This window comes from Dysidea avara, chromosome 1 (genome assembly GCF_963678975.1).
Source record: "Dysidea avara chromosome 1, odDysAvar1.4, whole genome shotgun sequence".
NCBI lineage: Eukaryota > Metazoa > Porifera > Demospongiae > Dictyoceratida > Dysideidae > Dysidea > Dysidea avara.
The window spans coordinates 2819093-2846709 of NC_089272.1; the positions used below are offsets into that span (position 1 = coordinate 2819093).

The window sequence follows — 27617 nt, forward strand, 5'->3', positions numbered from 1 at the left end:
TACTGTATACTGATAATAGTCTTGCTTTTTTGACAATTCCTATATATAATAAAAGAAAAAACAAGTTAAAAGGACTATATATACACCTGTATATATATATATATATATATATATAGTGGCTATGGGGCTCGCATTTACAAAAAGAAGTGATATAACAATGAAAGTGTGAAAAAAAGGGGCAGCCCTTAAAGAAGGTCAGGGTGAAACAAAGTGGAAGCCAAGTGTAATAATGCCAATGCCAATCATTTTTAATGATCACTGTAAACATGATTGGCATTAGCATCATTGCAGCAATTTCTTGGCCACCATGCATTGATCTGGCTTTAACTTTCTGGCCTTTTGCCTGATTTGGTATAGACATATGTGACCTATATAGTCTGGGAAAACTGGTCTTATCGTCTATTTAGAAGTATTGAGAAATGTCGATTTTAAGTATTCAGTGTGCTGTAATTCACCAATAGTTGTACCAATTTTTCACATGTTTTACACTAATTCCTTACCTTCAAGAGCATCCACTGTACAAGTAGCTAACTGCTACGTTTCCTATCAATTTAGATAGCTTTTAACTCAAAGTTGACTGTATCAGGTGGGCACCAAAAGGGGTAAGTGACAGGGGCCAGAAGAGGGCAAGAGGTTATTTAAAAATTAAAAAGGAACGTGTATAGGGATGAATTGGGCCAAGTTATGGACCATTCAAGTATCAAAACTGGCTGAAATGAAAGGACATTTACAGCACAGGTCTTTATTCAACACCACAGAGTTGTGCAGCCATGTACAGCCATCCCTAGGCTATAGACAGAACTCCATTAGGACCTCAGACCACTTGCACAGATCACCACTGTGTTTGGGAAAAACAGCCAGACCACTCAAGTCTAGCTGATTTTGATTGTGAAATTTAATAGCTAATTCATGTAGCTTTATGCTCCTGGTAAAAAAATCAAATCTGCTGTCATGGGCGGGTGATAAGACCGGTTTTCCCAGACCCAGTCATGCTGACTCACATATACATCTCTCCAAGAAGTAAATAGTCATGTTGAACCTTAAATCACTTTTACTGCATCATATATTAACTAATCATAGTCCTAACACTGTACAGTGACACACACATAGCTCCATACCATCAGATAACTGTATCCTTCCCATAGTGGTAGCCACTCATCAGGACAATCAGGTAATGTATTGGTCATACTGTGTACAGTAATAACTGCAGCATTAATCTTACACACCGAACAACGTGAGATGAAGTCTAGTGTCTGATCAGAAGGAACTTCTCCATACATTGTCTCACTCATTGTAGACAACCAATAACTGTACTCATTCCTGAATGCATAACTGCATGTCCCTTGGTCTCCACGTCCCTGACACATCACAAATGGTAGGGGATGGAATTGTTGAACACAGGAGCCAGCTTTACCAAGGTCTTGTCCATGGCCATATCCATTACCATCAGTGAAGGCCAGACTGTAACCAGTCCATAGTAATGTTGAGTTAGTGGGACATGATGGTGTTGTGTTGGTCTGACTGTGTAGTGTAAAGACGAATATGTTCCCTGGCATCCCTTGAGGCCCTCTCCTACCTCTTCTACCATTATTACCTTTTGGACCTAGTAAGGGTATAAGCATAATATTATTGTGTTATTGTGTACATACAAAGGTGTACAAACACCTTTTATGGCTACAACATTTGTAGCCTAGTAGGCCCACATTCATACATTAATACGGTGAAGGCAGCTATGCAATTGTGCATGTTATGCTTTAAACTTACCAATATCTCCCTTTGGTCCAGGCTCACCAGTACCCATCATACCCTTCTCTCCTTTCATTCCAGTATCACCAGGGTTTCCTTTCATTCCAGTCATTCCTTTCTCACCAACTATAGCATCTCCTTTTGCTCCACGATCTCCCTTATCACCTGGCTCCCCTTTGCTGCCTCCATCACCTTTAAGACCTTGAGGTCCTGGTGGGCCACGATCACCCATATCACCTTTAGGACCCAGTGGGCCATCAACCCCATGTGGACCAATGTCTCCTTTCATACCAGGTAAACCATCTGCACCTTGTTCCCCTTCAGTTCCTTTTACACCATCACTGCCTGGTGGTCCAGGTGTCCCTGGTACTCCATCAGGTCCTGCATTTCCTTTTGTACCATTCACACCAGATTCTCCTTTAACTCCTTTTACACCCGGTATTCCTGGAGGGCCATCAGGTCCAGCATTTCCTTTCATACCAGGAATTCCAGGTTCACCTTTAGCTCCATTATCTCCTCTAGGCCCTGATGGCCCTTCAGGCCCAACTGGGCCAGTCCTGCCTTGAGGACCTGGCTGTCCATCAGATCCTGGTGGGCCAACATTTCCTTTTACACCAGGAATTCCAGGTTCACCTTTAGCTCCATTATCTCCTCTAGGACCTGATGGCCCAAGTGGGCCAGTATTGCCTTGAGGACCTGGCTGTCCATCAGATCCTGATGGGCCAGGTTCTCCTTTAGCTCCTTTTACACCATCACCCGGTGTTCCAGGTATACCATCAGATCCAGATGGGCCACTGTTTCCTTTCATCCCGGGTGTACCGGGCTCCCCTATCATCCCATTTGGACCAGTATCACCCTTAAGACCAGGTAGGCCATCGGATCCTGGTGGACCTATGTCTCCTTTCATCCCGGGTTCTCCAACACTACCTTTAGGACCTTGTGGACCAGTCCTTCCAGGTTTTCCAGGTTCACCATCATCTCCATTGGGACCTGGTAAACCTTCCATTCCAGGTGCACCAGGATCTCCTTTAGGACCTGGCGGTCCTTCAGGTCCTGTCATACCCTTTGGACCATCTTCACCAATTAGACCAGTCCTTCCAGGATTTCCTCTTTCACCTTTCATTCCTTTATCACCCTCAGGTCCCACCTCCCCTTTCATACCCTTCGGACCTGGTGGTCCACTACCAGATCCCTTTGGGCCTGGGTTTCCTTTGTCTCCTTTTAATCCTATATCTCCTTTAGGGCCTAGTGGTCCTTCTGGGCCTGGTGGGCCTGGTGGGCCAGGTGGTCCACCAAAGTCTCCTTTAACTCCTTTGTCTCCTTTGGGACCTGGTGAGCCATCTTCTCCAGGTGGACCATTGCCTCCATGTGTACCATTGTTACCTTTAGGACCTGATGCTCCTGTCATTCCCGGTGGGCCACTGTCTCCAGGTAAGCCAGGTTCACCTTTACGACCTGTTGGACCAGTTTCTCCTTTCATTCCTGGACTACCAGGTTCACCGTCCCTTCCCTTGGGACCTGATAAGCCATCATTTCCAGGTGTACCAGGCTCTCCTTTCATCCCTTTTGGGCCAGTAGGACCTGTTAAGCCAGGTGTACCAGGATCCCCTTTCATTCCTTTTGGGCCTGGTAAGTCATCTCCAGGTGGCCCTGAGATGCCTGGTGGTCCACGTTCCCCTTTGTCTCCCATTGATCCTCTGTCTCCATTAGGACCTGGTGGTCCTTCAGGTCCAAGGTCACCTTTCATACCTGGATCACCATCTGTACCAGGCTCTCCTTCCTGCCCACCTGGTCCTATTGGCCCCACTGGACCAGCTGGTCCAGCAAGTCCTGGATCACCTTTATCTCCCATGTCACCTTTTGCTCCAGTCTCCCCCTTTTCTCCTGTTGCACCTTTGTCTCCTTGTGTTCCCTTCTCACCAACTGCACCTTTACTACCATTAATTCCTTTTGGTCCAGTATTGCCTTTCATTCCTGGAATTCCATTGTTACCAGGTCTGCCTATCTCACCCTCTGGACCCATTGGGCCAATTAAACCTGGAGGTCCTACAGGGCCTACTTCTCCTTTGCTACCTTTCATTCCACTGTCTCCAACATTTCCTTTCTCCCCATCCATGCCTTTATCTCCTTTCATACCCTTTACACCATCTTCTCCAGGTATTCCATCCATTCCCTTGGGTCCTAGATCACCCTTTGTGCCATTCATTCCATCAGCTCCATTTTTACCAGGCTCTCCAAATGGCCCAATAGGACCTGGAGATCCATCGATGCCTTTAAGTCCATCTGACCCCATTTCACCTTTCACTCCCTTTTCTCCTTTCTCTCCTACCATGCCTTTTACTCCTGGCATTCCAATTTCACCGTCATCTCCAGGTAACCCATCAATTCCTTGATCACCCTTATCTCCTTTGTCACCTTTCATACCAGAAAGGCCAATTTCTCCTGGCTGTCCCTTCTCTCCTTTTGGCCCCATGAATCCCCTGGGGCCTGGAACACCATCACCACCTTTAGTCCCATTATCACCTTTTATCCCCTTTTCTCCAGTTTCCCCCTGAATACCCTTTTCACCAACTTCTCCTTCACCACCAGTGGTGCCATTCACTCCTTTTGGCCCAACCTCTCCTGTCTCTCCTTTTTGACCTTTTATTCCATCATCACCATCTCTACCAGGGGTGCCATTTATTCCTGGCCTTCCGTTTCGGCCAACCGGTCCTTCAGGTCCTATGGGACCGATCTCTCCCTTCTGACCTTTCATTCCATCATCACCATCTTTACCAGAAGTGCCATTTATTCCTGGTTCACCTTTTGGGCCAACTAGCCCTACAGGTCCTATACTACCGATCTGACCTTTCATTCCAGTATTACCATCTCTACCAGGAGTGCCATTTATTCCTGGTTCACCTTTTGGGCCAACCAATCCTTCAGGTCCTATACTACCGATCTCTCCCTTCTGACCTTTCATTCCATCATCACCATCTTTACCAGAAGTGCCATTTATTCCTGGTTCACCTTTTGGGCCAACTAACCCTACAGGTCCTATACTACCGATCTGACCTTTCATTCCAGTATTACCATCTCTACCAGGAGTGCCATTTATTCCTGGTTCACCTTTTGGGCCAACCAATCCTTCAGGTCCTATACTACCGATCTCTCCCTTTTGACCTTTCATTCCATCATCACCATCTCTACCAGGAGTGCCATTTATCCCTGGCCTTCCATCTGAGCCAACTAATCCTTCAGGCCCTATAGGACCAATCTCTCCCTTCTGACCTTTCATTCCATCATCACCATCTTTACCAGAAGTGCCATTTATTCCTGGTTCACCTTTTGGACCAACTAACCCTACAGGTCCTATACTACCGATCTGACCTTTCATTCCAGTATTACCATCTCTACCAGGAGTGCCATTTATTCCTGGCCTTCCATCTGGGCCAACTAATCCTTCAGGTCCTATAGGACCAATCTCACCCTTCTGACCTTTCATTCCATCATCGCCATCTCTACCAGGAGTGCCATTTATCCCTGGTTCACCTTTTGGGCCAACTAATCCTTTAGGTCCTATAGGGCCAACTTCTCCTTTATGACCTTTCATTCCCACAGGTCCTCCTTCTCCTTTTTGACCTTTAGCCCCATCTTCTCCTGGCATACCTTTCTGGCCCTTCTCTCCCGGAGGACAGATGTCACCTTTCATTCCCTTTGGGCCAGGATTGCCAGGCTCTCCTGGGAAACCACTCCGTCCTGGATTACCTGCATGGAAAATAAGATAAAGATACTATACATATAACCAATACCACAACACATAATAAGGGATCAATGATAAAACATAGAGGCTAGGTTTGGGATAGAGCTAAGTTAGGTTGGGGTTACATTCTATATATTTATTAAGACTTTACAGCACAAGTGCTGAAGGTCTGGAGGACATCTGGTCCTACAGCCTGTTTAATGATGTTACATTAAGTATGTTTGAAAAGGAGAAAAAATCCATGACTGGACCTGGGCAGCCTTGAACCTACAGCCATCCGGTTAAGGCTTGAATGCTGCCAAGCGGTCAGGATGTTTTCTCCTTGTCAATTTCATGTATTTGTATCCTTGGGAACTCAATTTAAGAGAGTAACTTATCTCAACCTTCATATGGAGCCAAATGGGCATTAATTTAAGAGTTAGTTAGGAAATTGGTGTATGGAATAGAACTATTATAAAAAACCGCTGATTGTGTTTACTGATGATCCTTAATATTTAACAAGTACCCAAATTAAATTTACCTAATATGTAGCAGCTACATATACAACAGAGCCAAATTAATAGTTGATCAGTAAGAACAAAATGTATGAATGCACTAGCATTCAAAAGGCAATGTGTGTGTGTGTGTGTGTGTTTGTGTTGTGTGTGTGTGTGTGTGTGTGTTTGTGTTGTGTGTGTGTGTGTTTGTTTGTGTTGTGTGTGTGTGTGTGTGTGTGTGTGTGTGTGTGTGTGTGTGTGTGTGTGTGTGTGTGTGTGTGTGTGTGTGTGTGTGTGTGTGTGTGTGTGTGTGTGTGTGTGTGTGTGCAGGGCCGTAGGCAGACCTTTAGGTTGGTAGGTTCTTTTGAAGAAAAAGTGGACCTTTTAGTGTGACGCTGAGGGTGTGCGAAGCACACAAAACTAGTGGGGTCTGGGGGCATGCTCCCCCAGGAAATTAAAAAAAAATTCATGCTGAAAGACTGAATTTGAGCCACTAAAATAGCACAATTATTTACTAATTCTGCACCATAATTATGCATATGGTGTGATATGGTGTGCGAAGTACACCCAGCATGCGAAGCATGCTAAAACTAGGGGGGTCTGGGGACATGCCCCCCCAGGAAATTTTTTAAGGAATACATGCTAAAAGACTGAATTTGGTGACATTTCAGCCACTAAAATAGCACCGCACGATTTTTACTGATGTGTCAATTCTGTACCATATGCATTGCAACAAGGGACTATGTAGTTATACACATAATATTATCATGATAAAGAATTTGTACACTATAAAAGTGTTAATTGTTATCGCTATTAAACTGTAAGTGGTTTAAAAAAATGTTACAAGTGCCAAATCATAATAATAATTATGTGAATTTCAGGGCAGTGAATCCAGCTCGAGTCTACGTGGATGTTGTGTGGCAAAAGTATCTACTACACTGTTAAGATCTATTGGAGTGTCATAGTGTATATGCATTAATGCCAAATGGGAGAGCCGATCTTTTCCCATTGATGCCCTTAGAAAATTATTTAAACGCCTCAATCCACTTGCACTCCTCTCACATTCGCAGGATGTTACTGGAATGGTACAAGCAATCTGTAAAAGTACAAATATGTTGGGAAACATATCCTTGTCACACTCCTTTAGTGCTTCTCCAGCTGATGATGGTCTTTCTCTGGTTTTCTTACCAGTATAGCGATTTTTCCAACGCTTAAGTTCCATTTGGAATAGTTCTGGGGATGGAAGATCTGCACTGTATTTGGAAACAGTTGTTTCAAGGTTAATATTCTTTCTGCAAAGAATAGATGGCACAAGCCCTAACAGCATAATAGCAGTAACAGATGAATCACAGAACTGCTGGTCCAAGAAAGAAATTATGTGGTCCAGCAGTGGTATTGCTACATTCCTTTGAAAGTATTCACAAGGATTATCTGCTGCAGCATTGCTACGATGCTTCTGCCTAGAGGCAATGCGTGGCATTTGAATGGTGCAATCTACTTTTTCTGCAACTCTTTTGCTGTGTTCAAATATCTTAGCAAACCCAGAGTCAACATTCTTCCGCTCAAGGCTGTAAGTTTTGGTAATCTCTGTAATTTCTTCATGAGCTTCAATAATATCAAGTGTACGTTTCTGTAGCTTTACTGTGATACCAGCTAAGTGTGAGAGATATTGGTAAGTTGTAAGAAAGACTACAATAAATTCAAAGCTGATGATTCCTGCTAGCAGTTGTTGTGCATTACTACGGCTTGTTGTACCCCAATCTGAATAGGTGGTGCCATACTTTTCCATGTGCCGTTTGTAGCCGATCAGCTCCAAAGCCTCAGTAATGAACACATATGCCTGATAGAAGTGTTGATAAGCACTCTGCCGTTCTGCCCATCTGGTCCTGCAAACATCCAACAAGGGTTTTCTTCTTGTCTCATCAACCACATTTTGCCTTATAATGAGTTCTAAAACACCCATTCGCTTTGGACTGTACAGAAAAAACTTACTGCAGCTTTGCATCCGATCAAGAACATTGCGTACTTGTGGTAATTTACAACTTTTGCTGATAACTAAATTAAGACAATGGCCATTACAATGTACATACGTAGCTAATGGGGCTGCCTGCTTAATACGTGCTTGGACACCTACCGAATCTGAAGCCATGTTGCTAGCACCATCATACCCCTGACCACGCATGTTTGATGCTGGAATTTGGTTCTTACTTAAGAAGCCTAATATGACAGCAGAAATTGCCTCACCTGTTATTCTTACTAAGGGCAGAAATGCCAAAAATTCTTCCCTGATTGTATTCTGCTTATGATCAAAAAATCTGACACATAAAGCTAGGTACTCCACATTGTGGGATGTTACCTCATCTGCCAGAATAACATAAAATGGAGATGCATTGACATCATCTGCTATGCCTTGGAATATTTGCTCACCTATAACCTCAATCAAATCATTCTGACTTTGAGGAGAGATGTATGTTGCATTTCTCATTGCAGGAGTTTCCAGATGTTTCCTTAATATATCATCATTTGTAGCTAGCAATTTTAGTAGAGCAAGAAAATTTCCTGGATTACCTGGTGTTTCAGGTTTCTCTGCATCTCCTCGCAAGGCTATGCACTGTTTGCCACAAAACAGCACAGCGCTAGCCAAAGATTTCAGAATGCTACGGTTGCGTTCGATATTTGCAGCTTTGCGAGCATCTACCTGAGATGTGATGGAGACATCCGGATGCTCAACATTATATTTGAAGCTATCAGCCAGTTCCATGCACTTTTGATGATACAAAGAATTTTCATGCTCCTTAGTCTTTTCACTTTTTTTTGTTCCACGCATGGAATGGCTTGTTAACAAAGCTTCCTTTGGACAAATCAGTGCAGAAAATGGCACATATGATGCAGAATACTCCATCAACCTGCTCACTGTACACCATCCAAGGATGCAGTGAAAGCCATGCAGGTTTGAAACTGCGATTGCAACCACCAACATGCTGTGTTGGAAATGCATGGTCCTTGTGTGGAATTTTATGGTTTGTAAGCAATTCATACTTTTCAGCCACCGTCAGCGAGTGCACTGCAGCAGAAAAATCAGCAGGTGACGTAGCCTTAGAATAGATTATGCCAATGTCCATTTGGACAAGGCTTGGTGTTTTGCTAGGTTGTGGCACATCAGTTGCTTTCACCATTTGAGACTCAGAAGCTGATGATGATGCAGGGGTAAGTAGTGATGGTGGAGTATGGCTACTGGTAGGGTCCGCAATGCGAAAAATCGACATCCTCCAATCAACTACCTAACTATTGTCATGTGCTAGGCTAAGTGTAACTTGAATAACACCAGCGTGGCAGCCAAGTTTGTTACTTTCTTCTGGTAGAAAACGATACAAATGTCTTAAAATCATGTGATTTTTCGCTACAGCGGTTCGTAGGGTTCTTCGTATGCCACGATATTCACTCTCAACATTGTTCAAGTAGTCTATCATCAACTCAAAGTATTGGTGGTTTGATTTTATTGGTCATTTTCTGGTGGCAGCACGATCTGTGCAGCTTTTTGACGACAGACAAAATGTTTCTTCCTCTGGAGCGCAGGACAAGCAGAGCAGCAACTGCGCCGTGGGTCAGCAATGACCAGTACTAGGTAAAGTACCTGCATGCGGAGTATGGTTATAATTGAAGCTTGATAGCCATCTGGCTGAGCCATCTATATGCTGAAATTCGGCCAAAATGACGCGATTTTTGCGAACAAATACCAGAATGGTTGATACATCAGTGAGACAGTCTCCAACAGCAAGGATACGAAGCTTATAAACACCTAACAATACGGCTATCTCGCCCAGTAAACGCATAGAGCAGTCCAATGCATGAAATAGGCACTCACGTGATTGATATTCAAATCTCCGAGAATACAACTATAATCTATTCCAATGACCTTAAAATCACTAGGAATCAAGTGACAATCAGTTTGTGTACGTTAGGTTCAGCATCTCGACTAGCCCAGCAGTTTAAGACTTTTCCTACGATACCATCATAGTACAAAGCACACCTGCACTGGCCCAGACCACGTCTGAGTGAACAATTAACACAAATATTTACAAAAGGAGCACATTGCATGGTTCCTATTCAGAAATGAAAGCGATTTCATGGGTATTTCCGCAATTTGAATTTCAATCACGTGAGTGCCTATTTCATGCACAGGATTGCTCTATGCGTTTACTGGGCGAAATAGCCGTATTGTTAGGTGTTTATAAGCTTCGTATCCTTGCTGTTGGAGACTGTCTCACTGATGTATCAACCATTCTGGTATTTGTTTGCAAAAATCGCGTCATTTTGGCCGAATTTCAGCATATAGATGGCTCAGCCAGATGGCTAACAAGCTTCAATTATAACCATACTCCGCATGCAGGTACTTTACCTAGTACTGGTCATTGCTGACCCACGGCGCAGTTGCTGCTCTGCTTGTCCTGTGCTCCAGAGGAAGAAACATTTTGTCTGTCGTCAAAAAGCTGCACAGATCGTGCTGCCACCAGAAACTGACCAATAAAATCAAACCACCAATACTTTGAGTTGATGATAGACTACTTGAACAATGTTGAGAGTGAATATCATGGCATACGAAGAACCCTACGAACCGCTGCAGCGAAAAATCACGTGATTTTAAGACATTCGTATCGTTTTCTACCAGAAGAAAGTGACAAACTTGGCTGCCACGCTGGTGTTATTCAAGTTACACTTAGCCTAACACATGACAATAGTTAGGTAGTTGATTGGAGGATATCGATTTTTCGCGTTGCGGACCCTACTACTGGTAATATCTTCAACCGGATTTAAAATGACTTCCGTTCCTATAATAGATTAGAAGAATGATTTATTGTGAGCCATCAGTTTCATACTACGTATTACGTACTCATACTATACATTACACTGTATTTCTACTATACATGGTATACTGAGTTGATAATTTAATGACAATTAAAATTATTAGCACAATCTATTGTTTATATGTTGTGCATTGAATTACAGCATCCTGGAGTAATCAGTAACTGACAGTCTGTTGTATAGTAGATAACTGACAGGCACAAGCCACGCCACGTTTGCATGAGCACAGTAGAATCATTTTACACTCAAAACCGGGTAATTTAATACTTGCATTTACGAGAATTAGAATGTTTATCTACTATCTATTCACTATAGCAAGCTAGCTATATAGCTAGCTAGCTATATTACCAGAAGGTAAGGAGGGAGTAGAGCTGGTCAAAACATCTTCAGCGGAATCGTCGTCAGAATTACTATCAATTGCAATCACCTCTTCTTCAAATACCTTGCTCTTCTTCGCAAAAAGTTTATCTAGTCGCTGACAGGAAGAAGCTGACCGCTTCCTCTCACGCTCTTTCTGTTTCGCGCGTCCCATCACCGTTGTTTACATAAGGTGTTAAATCACGTGTATAATGTAAAACCACAATCGATTGTTATCAGCTTTAGCGATTTGGGGATTAAGTACGTGGACTTTAAGGAATCGATTCCAGTTTGCTGTAGACTTATATGGACTTGGAATTGTGGACCTTTTTACTGAAATTGTGGACCTTTTTCCCAAGAGGGCGGTTCGTCCGAACCTACCGAACCCCCCTTGGCTACGGGCCTGGTGTGTGTGTGTGTGTGTGTGTGTGTGTGTGTGTGTGTGTGTGTGTGTGTGTGAATTTAGTACTACCTATAAGTAGTGTACTATAATTAATACTTCATATAATTATGGTACAGGAACAGTGTTAAAATGCCATAAAGTTATCTGCAATACATTTGCCAATAATAGCATGGAAATGAGAGATGTTCAGGCATTTGTCTTATACATAGTTCAGTACCTACTGCAAAATCCTTCTGATACCACTACGCTACAGTAAGAAATTTTAAGTTATTCAAGATAACTGCTTCCTTAGCTTGTACTCCTTGATTGTTAATATACGTACAGGAAGAGATGTGACAACTTCCAATTCCCCATCTAATGTAGTAGCATATGTATAGTTTAACCTATACAGGAGCCATACTTGGAAAATGAGCTATATACAGGCATGTGACTCATACTTAATGTATTTTTCAGGGAGACAGTCTTACATACTCTAGTGACTATTAGACCATCACAATTGGTCTAGTTATATGCACACTACAAACATATTACACATGTGGCTCACCTCTACTACCATTGAACCCTGGTAATCCCATCGTGCCATTAACTCCAAGATCACCTTTCTGCCCTGTTGATATGTGGTTGTGTCAGTCTGTATTCTATTACTGAATCATCTCACCTTTAGTTCCATTGTAGCCAGGTATCCCTGCACCGACTATGCCCTGAGCACCTTTTTGTCCTATCATCACAACAAAACTTGTAACTTATAAACACAAAACTAATATACACAGGGTAGTTCCGATATATTCCAGATTGATGAGTAATACTACATGGCAATAGTTCGAACATATGTGCCATACATGTATATGTAATATTACTAGAGTCACTACATACAGTAATGAGTGACAATATATACACACATGTAATACTGAAGTCATGCCTTTTTGTGGAGTAGGCGGTACACCACAGACACACTGGTTAAAAGTTCTTGCAATATCACTCATCACTTCAACCTGCATCTCTATCATGTTCTCTTGTCGTCGATATATGGTATGAGGCAGCTCCACACCAGCTCCTTTCCTTTGTGCTCTAACTGGTCTAGTATTGAAGCGGTCTTGACCTGCTGTTATGTGATCAGGCTTGGAATTCTTCTGATCTGAAATCAAAAGATGTAGCATTCAGCTTTTGATGTGTATCTATACAAATCAGTATTGACTGTTACAATTATTTCAACTCTACATTATGAGCCAAGCCACTATGACATTTGAACTCTCCACATATAAAGACACAGTATGGGAAATACTTTTTACCTCTGAAAAAGGAAACCTCTTCATTGCAGTGGCAAAAACAAGCTGATAAAAGTTCTTGATCCAAAAATGTCCGTTATAGAGAGAGGTTTCACTTTTATAGCTAATGAGCCAACAATACGTAGGCCTCTTAGGCTGCTGTATAGCCATGATTCAATAGCTTCAAAGCTTTTTTAATCTACCCATGAAGTGTCAGATAGCTTATCCAGTAGTTGGATGTAGTAGTGATGTCAGCAAGTTTCTCAATTCTGAAAAACTGATCATGTATGGTTGCATGCAACACATCAAACCACAAAACTAGGGATAATTTTGTTTTCCAGTGCTAATGCAACTAGCTAGTCAAAGAATAAAAGTCTAAATTGTCAGTTTTCGTAACTAGAACCATACATGTAGCTGTCACAGTGGTACAAATCAAAAAGTGATAGTTCTTTTAGATAAAGTACTGTATCAGACCTGTATAAGGCACTAAACACCATTTATGTGCGGATTGTGTGATACAGCTTACAGTACAGATGAATGTTAATAACTCCTATTTTTAGAATAGCTACTTAACAAAGCTCCTCGCATGCTAATAATGCTATCTCAACACCTTATTAGGAAATATTACTGAAACATTGGTTGACATGGAAATGGAAACCATCAGTCTGGTGGAAACCATTCAAGCAGAATCCTTTTGAAAGTTAATATATAGCACACAAATTGTGGCCATTACTGTGGCTACTTAGTCTGTCTTTGTTCTGGTACTTGCTAGAAGTGAAGCTACTAGAGAAAATAGCTGAAAAAAATATAACTTTGAGTATCCCTATATTAGTTTGTACACTTGTGCTTTGTTAACTTTCTTATGATCACACTGTAGCTGTGCTGGTTTACAAACCATTAGAAATTGCTTCAAACGCATTTCAGCTATAACATAGCTGCATGCAAGGGGTGACCAACCCAAAAAATGGATTAGATAAAATAGCTGGTTATATATGGGTTTCACTGTAATGGACGTAAACTGCATGGTCATAACCTCTAATTTTTTATTCAATTAGTATGGTCACGACAGATTAAAGCCATACAAGTATAATCACCATGTGCTTTTCTTAATAATAACATCAGATAGGACAACAGTTTTATATTATCCACTTCCACAATGACCCATCAATGTATCATCAAATGGCGGTGTGAAATATGAAAGAAGCCAAAGCACTGCTAACACTAAAGCTAATCACATAATAGTACAGTGAGGAAATAATTTAGGTGCTTTTATTGCAAACGCTCATGACATTTTGCAGACTCATCCATTCGTTTCACCAAAACAGAATCTCTCCAAATATGCAGTTTAATCTAAACACCAAATATTTGTATCACTAAAAGATAAATGATACAACGTAAAAAATACACAGGGGAAAATTTTGATGGCAGAACATTTGACAAACAATTACTCACTGTCTAATATTGATGAGGACAAATGACTGACCTCTAATTAATACTAGCCATATGATAGCTACTGTAGGTATATATAGCTACACACTAACACACACAGAGACATACTACACACCTTTAATGTCATCAATGGGCCACAATCCAGCCATATTCTCCAGTGTCCTAATCTGTATTGAATACCTGTCAACTGATGACTGCAACAAATCAATGTTCAGTTTTGACTGCTCCCATTGCCAAGTGAGAATGACCAATGAATTCAAATTCACAACAGAGAGGATTGCCAACACTACAACACTGGTAGTTAACTTGTCCATATCTTCTTGAATGCTGTAAACTCAGCCTATACTACTAGCTAGCTACTAGACAACTTGCATATAATACAACTGCCAATAACCTCTATATGGACTGTCACCTTGTCCCTAGCCTACATCACTCAGTCACTGCAGAGTTAGCTATAGCTCTGAAGTGTAGCATAATAACACAATAAGAACAACTCTGCTAGATTAAGTACTTGAACAATATATCAGATGGACGTTAAATTAGCTACAATATTACCAAATATAGTAATCCACTTAGTGACACTTATTGGTCACTACAAGCTCAAAACATGTGTTATACCACAAGTTGTGTGTATTATTATTGGCTATGAATATAGGATAGCTATATATATTATGTTCTTGAGCATGTAACCCGTGATGCGTACCAACTGAGTAGCATGTAGTAACTGTTGGAGTTGGGACAAATGAAGGCAGTTGTGTCATGAATATCAGAATGTTGTGGATGAGGAAATGGTGGCATTATTACTAGTGTCATTGACAACCAACTATATATATTTTTGCAATGTCATTAACTGTATGAATGCATCATGCATAACCTGACAAGAACCTTTATGTACTAAGGAGTACTGTGTAATGCCAAAGTTTCAGTGTTAGAACATGCTTAAGCTTCCAGCTAAACTTTTTTTCAGGTATTGTATAAAAGTATGCAAAAGCAGCAGATGTTTGGCTCTGTTTGATTTAGGAAATGTTCATCTCTGAGTAACAGCGAGCATCTGACTTGGATTAAAACATGCGCACGTTTGTCTGTGAGTCCTTGCCTGATTGCATTATTGCATTTCTAATACCTTCTCTTAGATACAGGCCACAAAATTAGAATCATTGGCACAATGAAACTCTTCAACTAACCACAAAATATTGGGTTTAGTTTAGATAGAATTTCTCAATACATTTCCAAGGAGGAAGCAATGCAAAGGAATCCTTTGAAGTTACTGGATTTGGCACACTATTGTCATACATTTCTAAAGACAAAGCTAAATCATCCATGATGTAACAACAATCCACAACTCCACACTCTATGCTAAATGAAGATGAAGCAAGCTACCTTCTCTTTATAGTATATACATACACAGACCAGACTACACACTTGAGATTTGATGAATTATAAACTCCAATACATTTGTAGGTCAAATGCATAATGTATGTAATTGCAGGGAAGATCAAAAATCTATTTCAAAAATTGTTCTTGTCCTTTACACTAAATGGTTTTTATTAGGACTTTCCTACATTGCAGTAATAATAATGTTTGTTAATCTTGAATACAATGCAAATAGCCAACAACATTAGTAGCAGACACTCACTGCCTACAAACTATTAGCTTATAACACACCTCTCCACCAGTACATATATACTTTACCACAAAACTTTCATACAGTCAAACATTACAATAATTGGGCAACACAAGTTTGTGAAAATAGTTGACTACACCACTAAAACGTCATTCTCACTTTTTCTACCTCCTATTGATTATAATGTTATTATCCTTCTTGTGCATGTGAGCAAAACATGTTCACAGCAACAGAGATCGTGCTACTACCTCACCTGCTAGTAGCCAGATTGGGTAACAATTATGTATCAATTCCATCAGCTAATGTCATGAACTTATAGATACAACTAGCCAGAACACCAAAAATAATATAATTTAAGAACAACATCCTGACACACAACACTAACAGTAGTTATTATAATAGTCTATTTATGTACCAATTACATACACACACACATACACAATCATTTCTACACACTAACTGTTATTAAGTTGTCATCTTATTGTCCTGGTGGAGTCTTACACACACGACACCTACTGATCCGAGACATGGCCATGCTACCCTTCAGTCGTTCCATAGGTAGTCCATTAATGTTAGCCAGCCAGAAACTGAGGTCAGAGTTGTAGAAGTGACACACACCCTTGTTGTTACACTCCACAAATGGTAGTGTACTAAATTGTTGGAGACATGATCCGGGAGAATCTAGAAACTGTCCACTACCTTCAGCTCCTCCTCCAGTGTTCTGTGGTGTATAATGTTAACACTAGATGTCAAAGCAGTCAAGCAAATAGTCAGTCATCTGGACTCAAATTTAACAACAATATTGAAGTTCCAATAGAATAGGCGGTTGTACTAATAGAGAAAATCAATCTTTTTATCCATGCTATTTTAACACACTCTATTTTACAGTTAAGGACTTTTTGAATACCACGTGTGCTCCAGGGGTTTGGATAACTGCTAAGGTCCATGTTGTATACACAGAAAATAATTAGTGAAATTGTACCTATTGCCATTATGTACTTGTGCACAGACTAAATGGTAAACTGTATTATCATACATACTTATATATAAATATGTGATCACACATAGCTCCATACCATCAGATAACTGTATCCTTCCCATAGTGGTAGCCACTCATCAGGACAATCGGGTAATGTACTGGTCATACTGTGTACAGTAATAACTGCAGCATTAATCTTACACACTGAACAACGTGAGATGAAGTCTAGTGTCTGATCCGAAGGAACTTCTCCATACATTGTCTCACTCATTGTAGACAACCAATAACTGTACTCATTCCTGAATGCATAACTGCATGTCCCTTGGTCTCCACGTCCCTGACACATCACAAATGGCAAGGGGTGGAATTGCTGAACACAGGAGCCAGCTTTACCGAGGTCTTGTCCATGACCATATCCATTACCATCAGTGAAGGCCAGACTTCCATAGTAATGTTGAGTTAGTGGGACATGATGGTGTTGTGTTGGTCTGACTGTGTAGAGTAAAGACGAACATGTTCCCTGGCATCCCTTGAGGTCCCCTCCTACCTCTTGTACCATTATAACCTTTTGGACCTAATAAGGGAATATAATTGTATACATAATTGTGTACTATGTACATATATCATACTGTATGTGTAGGAACAGCTATACACATTACACATACATTGCTAATCATTCATGTACACATTATGTACATACCAATTTCTCCTCTGGGACCATCTTTACCAATTCGACCTATCCTTCCAGGAACTCCAATCATGCCCTTCTGTCCTGGCTTACCGACTCTACCAGGCTCACCAACTATGAAATCTCCTGGTGGTCCCTGATTACCAGGGTATCCTGGTGGCCCTCTTGGTCCTGATGGCCCTGGTAGCCCTCTTGGTCCTGGGTCCCCTATTCCTATAGGTCCAATGGGTCCAGGAGGACCATTTTTGCCAGATGGGCCTTGTCTTCCAGCTGCTCCTTCAGGGCCTGGTGGGCCCATTACTTCTATACCAGGAGGTCCTGGTGGACCAGGGTCTCCTATTGGCCCCTTAGGACCAACTTCTCCTTGCTCTCCATCTATACCAGGTTTGCCTTGTCTGCCAGCTTCTCCTTTGGGACCTTTAGGTCCAGGAGGTCCAGGAGGTCCAGGTGGTCCTGTTGGGCCTACCCTTCCTTGTTGGCCTGGTGGGCCAGGAGGTCCAACTATTTCTTCTCCTCTGACTCCATCTTTACCAGGTCTACCAATTCTCCCTGGCTCTCCTTTCTCTCCAACTCCAACTGGTCCTACAGGACCTGCTTTACCAGGAGGTCCACTCCTTCCTGTAGGTCCTTGAGGTCCTGTTTCTCCCTCATCTCCCTTGCAACCTTTTTCACCTTTCATTCCCATCATTCCTTTAACGCCTTCTTTACCAGGTTTACCAATCCTTCCCGGTTCCCCCTTTTCTCCAACAGGTCCTACAGGTCCCTCAGGTCCAACAGGACCTGGTTTACCACTTCTTCCTGTTTCTCCTTTAATGCCTTTTTCTCCTTGTTCACCTCTATCACCCATTTCCCCCCTAACACCATCTTTACCAGGTCTACCAGTTCTCCCTGGCTCTCCTTTCTTTCCAACTCCATCTGGTCCTACAGGACCTGTTTTACCAGGAAGTCCGCTTCTGCCTGTAGGTCCCGGAGGTCCAATCTTTCCTCTGTCACCTTCCATTCCTTGAATCCCACCTTTACCGGGCCTGCCAATCCTTCCTGATGGCCCTGGAGGACCCACTTCACCTATACCTGGTGGCCCAGGATCACCAATCTTCCCTGGAAAACCACTTCTCCCCGGATTACCTATAGTAGCAACAGTTGATAGAAACTTAAATACACTGTACATACACATTCAAACATCATTTAACTACCACTCTAACAGTGCATGTCATACAGTATGGTAGTATTGTATAGTAGGAACGAGCAAGGTTTGGGCATGGCTCACAATACAAAGTCTTCCAAAACTCATAACATGGCAGTATTCAGTGGTTGGGTAAAATCAAGCCTAAAAGTGCCTTCAGATAAACCCAAAACACTTCTGTCAAGATTTTTATAAAAAAATATTAATAATAATTATTCTGCTGCTTGTCTGATGTGTTCAGTCAAGCATAGAAGAAAAGTGGCTACAAAGCTATAGTCCTACTTCTTTCACAGAAATGCTTTGAATCCACTCGTGAAGAAACTTTTGGGCATACCACATGTACAGTATATGGCTTTCATATCCAGGTGTACACGGGTCATTCCATATCAAATCAACAAAATAAACCAACCTTTTCAATTTTCATGAAATTTGGCACAAACATGGTCCCTATCAAGAAACTTTTTCACACCAAAATTTGGCTCATTTCATTGCATGGACCACTTAAAGTTTCACTTAAAAATTCATTTAGCTTACACTTCTTTAACAAAATAGTCACAACTTTGCTTGTGATTAATGTAGATACTTCGGGTTTAGATATTTGTAACGCTTGTTAAATTCTCTTTCAGGTAATATACTGTATAACGGGAATGATTCGCGGAAGAAAACATTCGCGAATTTCGCGATTTGAGATGTATTCACGAATATTTTCTTGCACACTTTTTCGTACATTGCAAAAAAAATTTTGGATACGCGATTATCCATACTCAAGTGTTCATGTGACGTAAAACGTTGCAGGATAGTGTGACACTACGATGGCGTTGCTGAAGTATTTCAAACGAACTGAGAGCTCGACTGAGAGTACGAACTCAAAAGGAAGTACTTTTCCGGACCCTTCTAGTCCACTAAGTAAAATAGTGCCTTCAACATCAATCGAAGAATCAAATAAAGAAGTCACTGCCCTGATTGTGGAAAGCAGAGATAAGAAACATGGGCCGTACGTGATTGTTTCATTAGAGCACAAGGCTAGAGTTGGTAAATATGCAGCCGATCACGGCACAACGGATGCCATACGTCATTTCGCCAAGGATTTCCCAAACTTACATGAGAGTACTGTGAGAGGATGGAAGACTGCTTACTTGAAAGAAGTGTGTGTTCAAGTTAAAGCTGGTGTTGACGAGGTTTCTGTTGAACGGCTCCCAGAAGTTCCTAAAGGCCGACCTCTTCTTCTGGGAAAACAGTTGGATCAACAAGTGCGAGAGTACTTGAATGCCCTTCATGATGCTGGAAGTGTTGTCAACACATCGATGCTGCTACTGGAATTATTAGACGACATGACAGCAATTTGCTTGCAGTAAACAGTGGACACATCATATTAAATAAACACTGGGCCCAATACTTGCTGGAACGAATGGGTTACGTGAAAAGGAAAGCTACGAGCAAAGCCAAGGATAATGTTGAAGATTTAGCCTCACTGAAAAGGCAGTATTTGTTGGATATCAGGGGTATAGTTGAGATGGAAGAGATTCCTCAAGATTTAATTTTAAATTGGGATCAGACTGCCGTCAATTATGTGCCTGTTTCTAATTGGACGATGGCCAAGGAAGGTACCCATAAAGTAGCAATTGCTGGTATTGATGACAAGGCAAATTACCCTGGTGCTAGCTGCATCCATGACAGGAAAGCTATTGCCCTTACAGTTAGTGTATCAGGGTAAAATCAAAGCAAGTGTGCCATCTGTGGATTTCCCTGCCATTTGGGATGTTACATTCTCACCAAACTATTGGTGCAATGAAATAACAATGGATACTTACATCCAAAAGATCACTTGTCCATATATTGAGGAAACAAGGAAAAGGTTAAAGCTAGCTACAGATCACAGAGCTGTGTGCACCTTTGATAACTTTAAAGCACAGTGCACAGATAGAATATTGAAGATATTAGAAGATAACAACATAGACATAGTGTTTGTACTAGCCAACTGTACGGGTGAACTCCAGCCAATGGATCTAAGCGTAAATAAGTCAGTTACAGGGGCTGATCCAGGAATAAATGAAAGGGGGTGGCTGGCTTAGTTCACAAGCTTTACATGTGCAGTAAGGGTGTAGCTATACACTGGTGAGAGAGGTGACTGCAGACAGCGTGCGGAGCACGCTTAGCGAAGTGCGAAGCACGAGCTGTCTAGGGGGGTCTGGGGGCATGCCCCCCCAGGAAAATTTTTAAAATTAGGTGTTCAAAACATGCTATTTAGATCAAATTTTACTTAGTTTCAAAACTTTTGTTCTTATACAGTAACTGTTGGCTGCTACTGCTACTGCCCTAACTACACTATAGTGTACAGATACAATATCCTAAAAGGGTCCCTTTAGGATAAATTGTATCTGTACACTGTAGTGTAGTTAGAGCAGTAGCAGCTAAGAAAAGCAGTAGCAGCTAAGAAAAGCAGTAGCAGCTAACAGTTACTGTATAAGAACAAAAGTTTTACCGTAGCCCCCTTCCCTCCACCCTGAATCCACCAAAGAATTAGATTGAATCTGGAAGTGATTTTGACTGAAAAGAACAATTGTATGTAGCTACTAGCTAGAATTTCAGACAGTGTACTAGCTGTTTAGAAGAAACACTGTAAAGCTAGCTACAGCATATAGTTTAAAAACTTGTTGGCAGCTGTGCTATTATGTCCATTTAACAACTGCAGCTGTAAATGAACAAAACCATAATAATAAATGTCCACCTGAAGGTTTTGCTTCAAATAAAGTGTACTGTTAGTGTAGATGCCATGTGCTAGTTTGTACAGATGTCCAGGTCTATTTTAGATTATTTTAGATCAAAAGTTATAGCCCAACAAGGACAGAATCCTCTAAGTGAAACCCTTACTACTGATGGAAGTAACAGTGACAGTGAAGTTGGGGAAGAAGGTTTGATTGACAATGAGACTGAGTCTGGAAGTGAAACTCCAGTCACAATCACTAATGAAAGTGGTATCAACAATGACAGTGATGGGAATGAATGTCAATCTCAGGGCATAAATGAAGAGACAGAGGCTACCCCTTCCACTACTGAAAGTATTAGAGTTAATGCGGATTTCATTGAAGCAGCTAACTGGCCAGATAATTTGACAGTGAGCCTTCAACAATCAACTGGTGAGCTTTGCCGTGAGGTTGCACCAGAAACTTTCCATGATAGTGATCCTGTTGAATTTAATAGCAATGGTGAGCCATCTTATCCTAACGTGAACTTTGTATCTAACTCAGAATCTAGTGATATTCTGCAAGTGGCCATTAGTAGATCAAGAATAATAAAAGATCATGAAAAATATGAATTGATTACTTCATCACAAAGCAATCTAAGGAGCACTGATTTTGACACAGTCTACTTCACTGTTTCTGGAGGAAGGAAAAGAAAACAGATAACTTTTCAATCTCGATGGCTTCAAGATTACAAATGGTTACGTTATGGTTTGGAGAATAGTCAAGGAGGATGGTGTTTGCCCTGCATTTTGTTTTTAACTGACAGTGAAAAGACACATCTCGGTGCATTTGTGTGTACGCCCTTCAAGAATTACAACAAATCCAAGGAGTTGATGGAGAGGCATGCCAAACATGCATATCATTTGAGAGCAGTAGATCATGCCTTTGAATTTACAAGAAGGTGGGCTAATCCTGAATCAAGAATCGATAGTCAGTTAATTGATAAAAGCTCTAAGAATTTTAAATTTAATACTGAAGTATTGCCAACAATTGCTGAGACAGTATTATTGTGTGCAAAGCAACGAATTTCTCTCCAAGGTCACAATCAGGATAAGGTGAACTTTACACAGGAGCCATTAAGAAATGAAGGAAATTTCATTGCCATACTTAGATTGCTGGCAAAGAACAATAAAGCACTGAGCGAACACTTAATACTTGGTCCAAAGAATGCAAAATATACCAGTAAGACCGTTCAAAACGAGATAATGGAAATAGCTGCTGACCAAATTCGTGCATTTTATCGAACCTGCATACAGAAGTGTCCACATTTTTCATTAATTGCTGATGAAGCTACATCTCATGGTAAGGAGATTTTGTCGGTTTGCTTAAGGTTCTTGGAAATTGATAATGAAAATTTTCGTGTGAAGCCAATAAAGCACGAAGTGTTACTTGACTTCCATTTTCTTCAGAGGATAACTGGGAAAAGCATTGCAGATGGCATCTTGCAAGTTTTACAAAAACATGAAATTGATGTTAAAAATTGCCGAGGGCAGGCATACGATACAACAGCTTCCATGAGCTCTTCAAATTCTGGTGTACAAGCACATATAAAGAATAATGCACCAGATGCAGAATTTCAAGGTTGCTGCCTGCATAGTTTGAATCTAGTAATATGCCATTCTTCAAAGGTTCAAGCTGTAAAAAATATGATTGATAACTGTCATCAGGCGTTCTTATACTTCCACAACTCTCCAAAGAGACAACGGTTTCTTGAACACATAATTCAGCGCTTGTGTCCATCTGCCAGGAAATCTAAGATAAATGGGCTGTGTAAAACAAGATGGGTTGAACGGCATAATACTTTCACCACAATTTTAGAATTGTATCCTTACCTTATTAAGACTTGGGAACATATTTGTTCACCTGCTGATGATGACAATGAAATTTATCCTGATGGAAATACTTGGAACTGGGATTCTGAATCTCGTAGCACTGCTAATGGTTTGAAGCACATTTTTACTAGCTTTGAGCACGTGGTTGCATTTTTGCTATCAAAAGAATTATTGGAGCCGATTAAACCAATTGCAGAATGTTTACAAGGTAGACTACAAGAGGTATACTTTGGTTTTAAAAAAGTTGATGAAGTCAAGGAGCATTACAAGCAACTTCGTGAAAATGTAAATGCTGAACATAATAGAATTTATCATAAAGCTCTAAATCTATGCAGGGATATTAGCAGCAGCGAAAGTATGCCCCGTGTTATAAGAGGCCGTCAAACTAGACCAAACCCTACAGTAAGCTCACCAACTGATTACTGGAGAGTGACAATTACCATTCCTTTGTTAGACTCAATTATAAGTGAATTGGAAGCCAGATTTTCTGTAGATACACGAGCACATTATGAACTGTGTGCATTGGTGCCCACTGTAATTACCACAAAAGACGAACATCAACTGTGTACCATCTTAAAATCTAAATGGAGTCATTTGCTACCAGCAGAAGATGACCTTGACAGTGAACTTGCTAGATGGAAAGCTCACTGCAATAAATTCCATGCCACTTTAAAGGAGAAGTCTATAACTCACTTGCTGAGTGAAGATGCAGATCCAATATTCTTCCCCAATATAAGAGAACTCCTGTGCATATTGGTAATACTTCCGATTGGAAGCACTGAAGCAGAAAGGACCTTTTCTTGTCTCAGGCAAATTCATTTGTGGTTGCGCACCACTATGACGGATGAAAGACTGGGCAACCTTGGGGTGTTAGCAATGCAAGGATTTAGCTTTCAACTGAATGTTGAACAAATATGTAAAGAGTTTGCAACTAAACATAGCAGAAAAATGTGTACAAGTAGTGTTTTATATGATTAGTATGAGCTGTTAATGCTTAATTTGCATGCCGTGATATATAGTTTAATCCAGGGTGGGTGGCTAGCCACCCCATCCACCCCCCCTGGATCAGCCCCTGCAGTTAAAGACTTTCTGCATTCAAGATTTCAAGAATGGTATGCCATACACAAGTATCACGGTCCCAGTTCAGAGATTCAACCAGTAAAGAGTGTGATGAAGCCCTTGTGCGCACAGTGGCTCCGGGAAATGTTTGACAATCTTCTCGCACATCCCTACATCATTAGAAATGGGTTTAGTGCAGCAGGCATCACAGAATGGTTGAAGTAATTATTATTATCTAATCAGTTTATGACTGCTATTAGTACTGTATCATATTAGTTACATATTTAATAATATTACCCATAATGTACTTATTACAACTTTTAATGTTTGTATTCTCAACTCACATGTACAAATTTTAGCTTATACAGCTGATTTTGGAAGAAAAGGCATAATAATTTTGGAAGAAAAACACTCTAGAAGATGCTTCCTCATCTTATTCTGATCATATGTGACAGAACTTGGGTCTTCTCTATGTGCCAGCGATGCCATCACTGCAATGGCAAATAAACCACAATCTGTTGATCCTTCTTGTCTTTGCAAATTTTTCATCACAATGGTGACTGCCTTTTTCTCATTATTGTTATGGTTTTGAAATATTCTCAAAATTATATCAGTGTTTTCTTGATCTAACAAGAAGTCATACACATTTACTGTGTTGTAATCATTTGTCAGCATATTGGAAGCCACGATCCAATGCTCACAATGTTTATAAAAAATGGCTTGAATGCTTTCTGGAGGGAAACAGTAGTATCTAGTTTGTAGCAGTGTTGTACGTAGTCCACCAATTCTGGGAAATTGACAAGAAATCAAGCAGTTAGCAAAATTGATATGTTTATCAGTCAACCTACCCCCATCTTCAACCAAACATTTGTCTTCCATCTTGAGCGTATTACGCTGAAACTGCACCCATACTTGATTAGTATTAACAGATTTCATGTCAACTGTGACAGCAGCAGTTAGGTCAATTGCAGGTGTCCCTTGTGTGCTGCCCTCATTAGGTTTAACAGCAATAGTAGCTTCACCTTGCTTACCTAGTAGTGGTAATACTTAGGCTAGCTGAAGAGCATGGCATTGATTGAAAGTCATCAGGCTTGAAACACTTATCAACACTGTAGCATTCCATAGCATCGGCGAGGTCTAGAGCACGTTGCTCAGGTGGCACAGAAGCGTTTATGCAAATTGAAACTGGGCCTGGCACAGCGAGCTCCACTGCAACATCACAGATATGATCATCATCGTCAGAGTTATCAACTTGCACTTCAGTCTTCAAAGCACCTTGGAAAAACTTTTGAACTTTTTCTACTTCTTTTAGCGGGCCTTTGAATGTGTACTTGCACGGAACCTCCATCCCTCCTTGGTCCAGGTCTCTTGAATAACGCCAATTTCCTACCACAGTGCACTTCATTATTCCCCCCTCGCCTGAGAAACGATGAGCAGGTGTACGAAATCGTGCGTGGCACGTGACCAACTACTTCGGCTGATTTGTACACTGCTACTGCATATTTATCATGCCTGTTATCCTCCTGTCTTCTACAAATCAGAACTTCGCCTATAAATGGCGTCCAGATGTCTTGATATACGTGATACCCATGTACGCAACTTATTACACTAGCTTCCATCGCTGACGTGTTCACACCTTGTGCACCGGCTGTAAGCGTGCGCCCTGTTGCCTAAATTACTATATAAGAGAAAACGCGAATGTTTTCTCGTGAATGAGAAAAGCAGAGATGTTTCACAAACTTTTTCTTCCGTGAATCATTCCCGTTATACGGTATAAGCTTTTATAATTGCTCAAAGGAAAATGTCAAACTACAAAACTATAGCTTTTTCCTTTCTAAAAAATATATATATATTCTCAATTCATTTGGCTTACATGTTGCTCTAATACCCATCATTCACCACTGTGAGTTTAAAGTTGGGACCAATAGTAGATCATGAGTTATAAGTGTTAATGTGTAGTCTTGTAATCACTGCTGTTTGTATGGTACAAATATGTGTATATAATAATTATTGTCAATACCAATTGCAAGTAACTATATATATAATACTATGTCACAAATCATTTATACATTGTTGCATGGTTCTGCTTTTTTAGGACAAAATAAAGCAAAAGCTCATTACAGTGAAACCATATTAACAGAACCACTTTTAAAGTTAAGAAAATCGATGACAATAATATAAAGGAATTATTGATTATATTTTTGCTGTAAGTACTGAGACCTTTGCCAGCATTACAAGGTGGTCTTGTTACTATTTATACTGTACAATTCATTATATTATTTTTTATCTTACAAAAATTTGCCAGTTGCCACAGATTATGATACTTTCCTCAGTGTGTATATAGTAACTACAGCATGCAAAAATGGAATTATTCATATGTGACTGAATTTGACAAAACAAGGCTTCGACGCACAAAGCTTTGTTAGGAGATATGGCGATTTTAAGGAATCATTGTGTAATAACTTCCCAGTGCCTACAGCTGTGCAAACAAAATTTGCACCAATTGTTCATCTGTTCACTAGCTATCACTGAGTGGGTGTATACATTTCTGATACCCAAAATTTGTCCTGTTTTGAGCAGCTTTTTTCGAGCGGGTAATAATATCACAGATGGTAGTAATAGGGTGGGAGGGTGGGGGTGGACGGTGGTCTTAATATACGGGTATAAAATGGAGTAAGAAGACGATTGGAATCCAGAGGCCAAGTTTGGGCTCTCCATGGCCCTCCATGGCCCTCAAATTACTCCAAATTGACTGAGAACACTATTGGCGAGCTCTCTGTGAAGTCCCAGCTCACTACACACCATTATCACAAAGCCATGGCCATTTAATGGTGCCAATCTCACACTCGTGGCTTTGACAGGGTCGGAAGAAAGCTGCTACAGAAACCAGACTTGTCAGTGCTGAAGGAAGTACAGTGTGAAATATGATAGTGTATTAGACCAGCAATCCATTTCTGGTAAAATCGTAAGTTTGATTTTGTGTGTGTGGAAGCCTGGTTTTGTGAAATCCGGTCACATATGTACATGTGATGTGGAAGTTTTGAATCAAACTACCATGTTTCAGTGGTATCCAAAATTTCTTGATTTAATATGTACATGTAGTTGGCTGCTTATATAGTTGTGTTAGTGAGGAGATGTCCCACTTTAAAGCTGGTCATTATAGAGAGTTGGTCTGTCTGTACAAGTGGCCGCTAAGATATGTTCTGT

General features: G+C 40.8%; 4 protein-coding genes across 6 annotated transcripts in view; 1 reads left to right on the forward strand and 3 right to left on the reverse strand.

Annotated features, from left to right (window-relative positions):
- Positions 1 to 14876, reverse strand: part of LOC136252983 (collagen alpha-1(IV) chain-like) — a 24409-nt gene extending 9533 nt beyond the window's left edge. The window contains exons 1-6 of one of the 2 annotated variants that reach the window (XR_010699890.1): positions 14417 to 14876; positions 12507 to 12722; positions 12246 to 12305; positions 12132 to 12194; positions 1765 to 5493; positions 1119 to 1603 (exon numbers count right to left, since the gene is read on the reverse strand). Coding sequence is in view for 1 of the 2 variants with exons in the window: in XM_066045572.1 (XP_065901644.1) it covers positions 1119 to 1603; positions 1765 to 5493; positions 12132 to 12194; positions 12246 to 12305; positions 12507 to 12722; positions 14417 to 14615 (4752 nt within the window). In the remaining variant the exon portion in view is untranslated. The remainder of the gene's footprint in view (positions 1 to 1118; positions 1604 to 1764; positions 5494 to 12131; positions 12195 to 12245; positions 12306 to 12506; positions 12723 to 14416) is intronic. The other variant, XM_066045572.1, reaches the window with a different exon arrangement.
- On the reverse strand, positions 6676 to 9191 carry LOC136253020 (52 kDa repressor of the inhibitor of the protein kinase-like). Its single transcript, XM_066045607.1, has one exon. The coding sequence runs from the start codon at positions 8999 to 9001 to the stop codon at positions 6842 to 6844; it is 2160 nt and encodes a 719-aa protein (XP_065901679.1). The 5' UTR covers positions 9002 to 9191; the 3' UTR covers positions 6676 to 6841.
- A 1372-nt stretch (positions 14877 to 16248) lies between the features above and the next one.
- LOC136253005 (collagen alpha-4(IV) chain-like) overlaps positions 16249 to 27617 on the reverse strand; it is a 38701-nt gene continuing 27332 nt past the window's right edge. For both annotated transcript variants that reach the window (XM_066045600.1, XM_066045596.1), the window contains 4 exons: positions 17605 to 18717; positions 17452 to 17478; positions 17002 to 17396; positions 16249 to 16646 (listed from right to left, as the gene is read on the reverse strand). In XM_066045600.1, the coding sequence (XP_065901672.1) occupies positions 16404 to 16646; positions 17002 to 17396; positions 17452 to 17478; positions 17605 to 18717 (1778 nt within the window). In that variant the 3' untranslated portion in view covers positions 16249 to 16403. The remainder of the gene's footprint in view (positions 16647 to 17001; positions 17397 to 17451; positions 17479 to 17604; positions 18718 to 27617) is intronic.
- LOC136252994 (52 kDa repressor of the inhibitor of the protein kinase-like) lies at positions 20808 to 24342 on the forward strand. The gene has a single exon (XM_066045586.1). The coding sequence runs from the start codon at positions 21567 to 21569 to the stop codon at positions 24327 to 24329; it is 2763 nt and encodes a 920-aa protein (XP_065901658.1). The 5' UTR covers positions 20808 to 21566; the 3' UTR covers positions 24330 to 24342.

Coding starts and splice junctions, on each gene's coding strand:
- LOC136253020 (XM_066045607.1), bottom strand. CDS start 9,001: ATGAATTGCTTACAAACCATAAAATTCCACACAAGGACCATGCATTTC.
- LOC136252994 (XM_066045586.1), top strand. CDS start 21,567: ATGTCCAGGTCTATTTTAGATTATTTTAGATCAAAAGTTATAGCCCAA.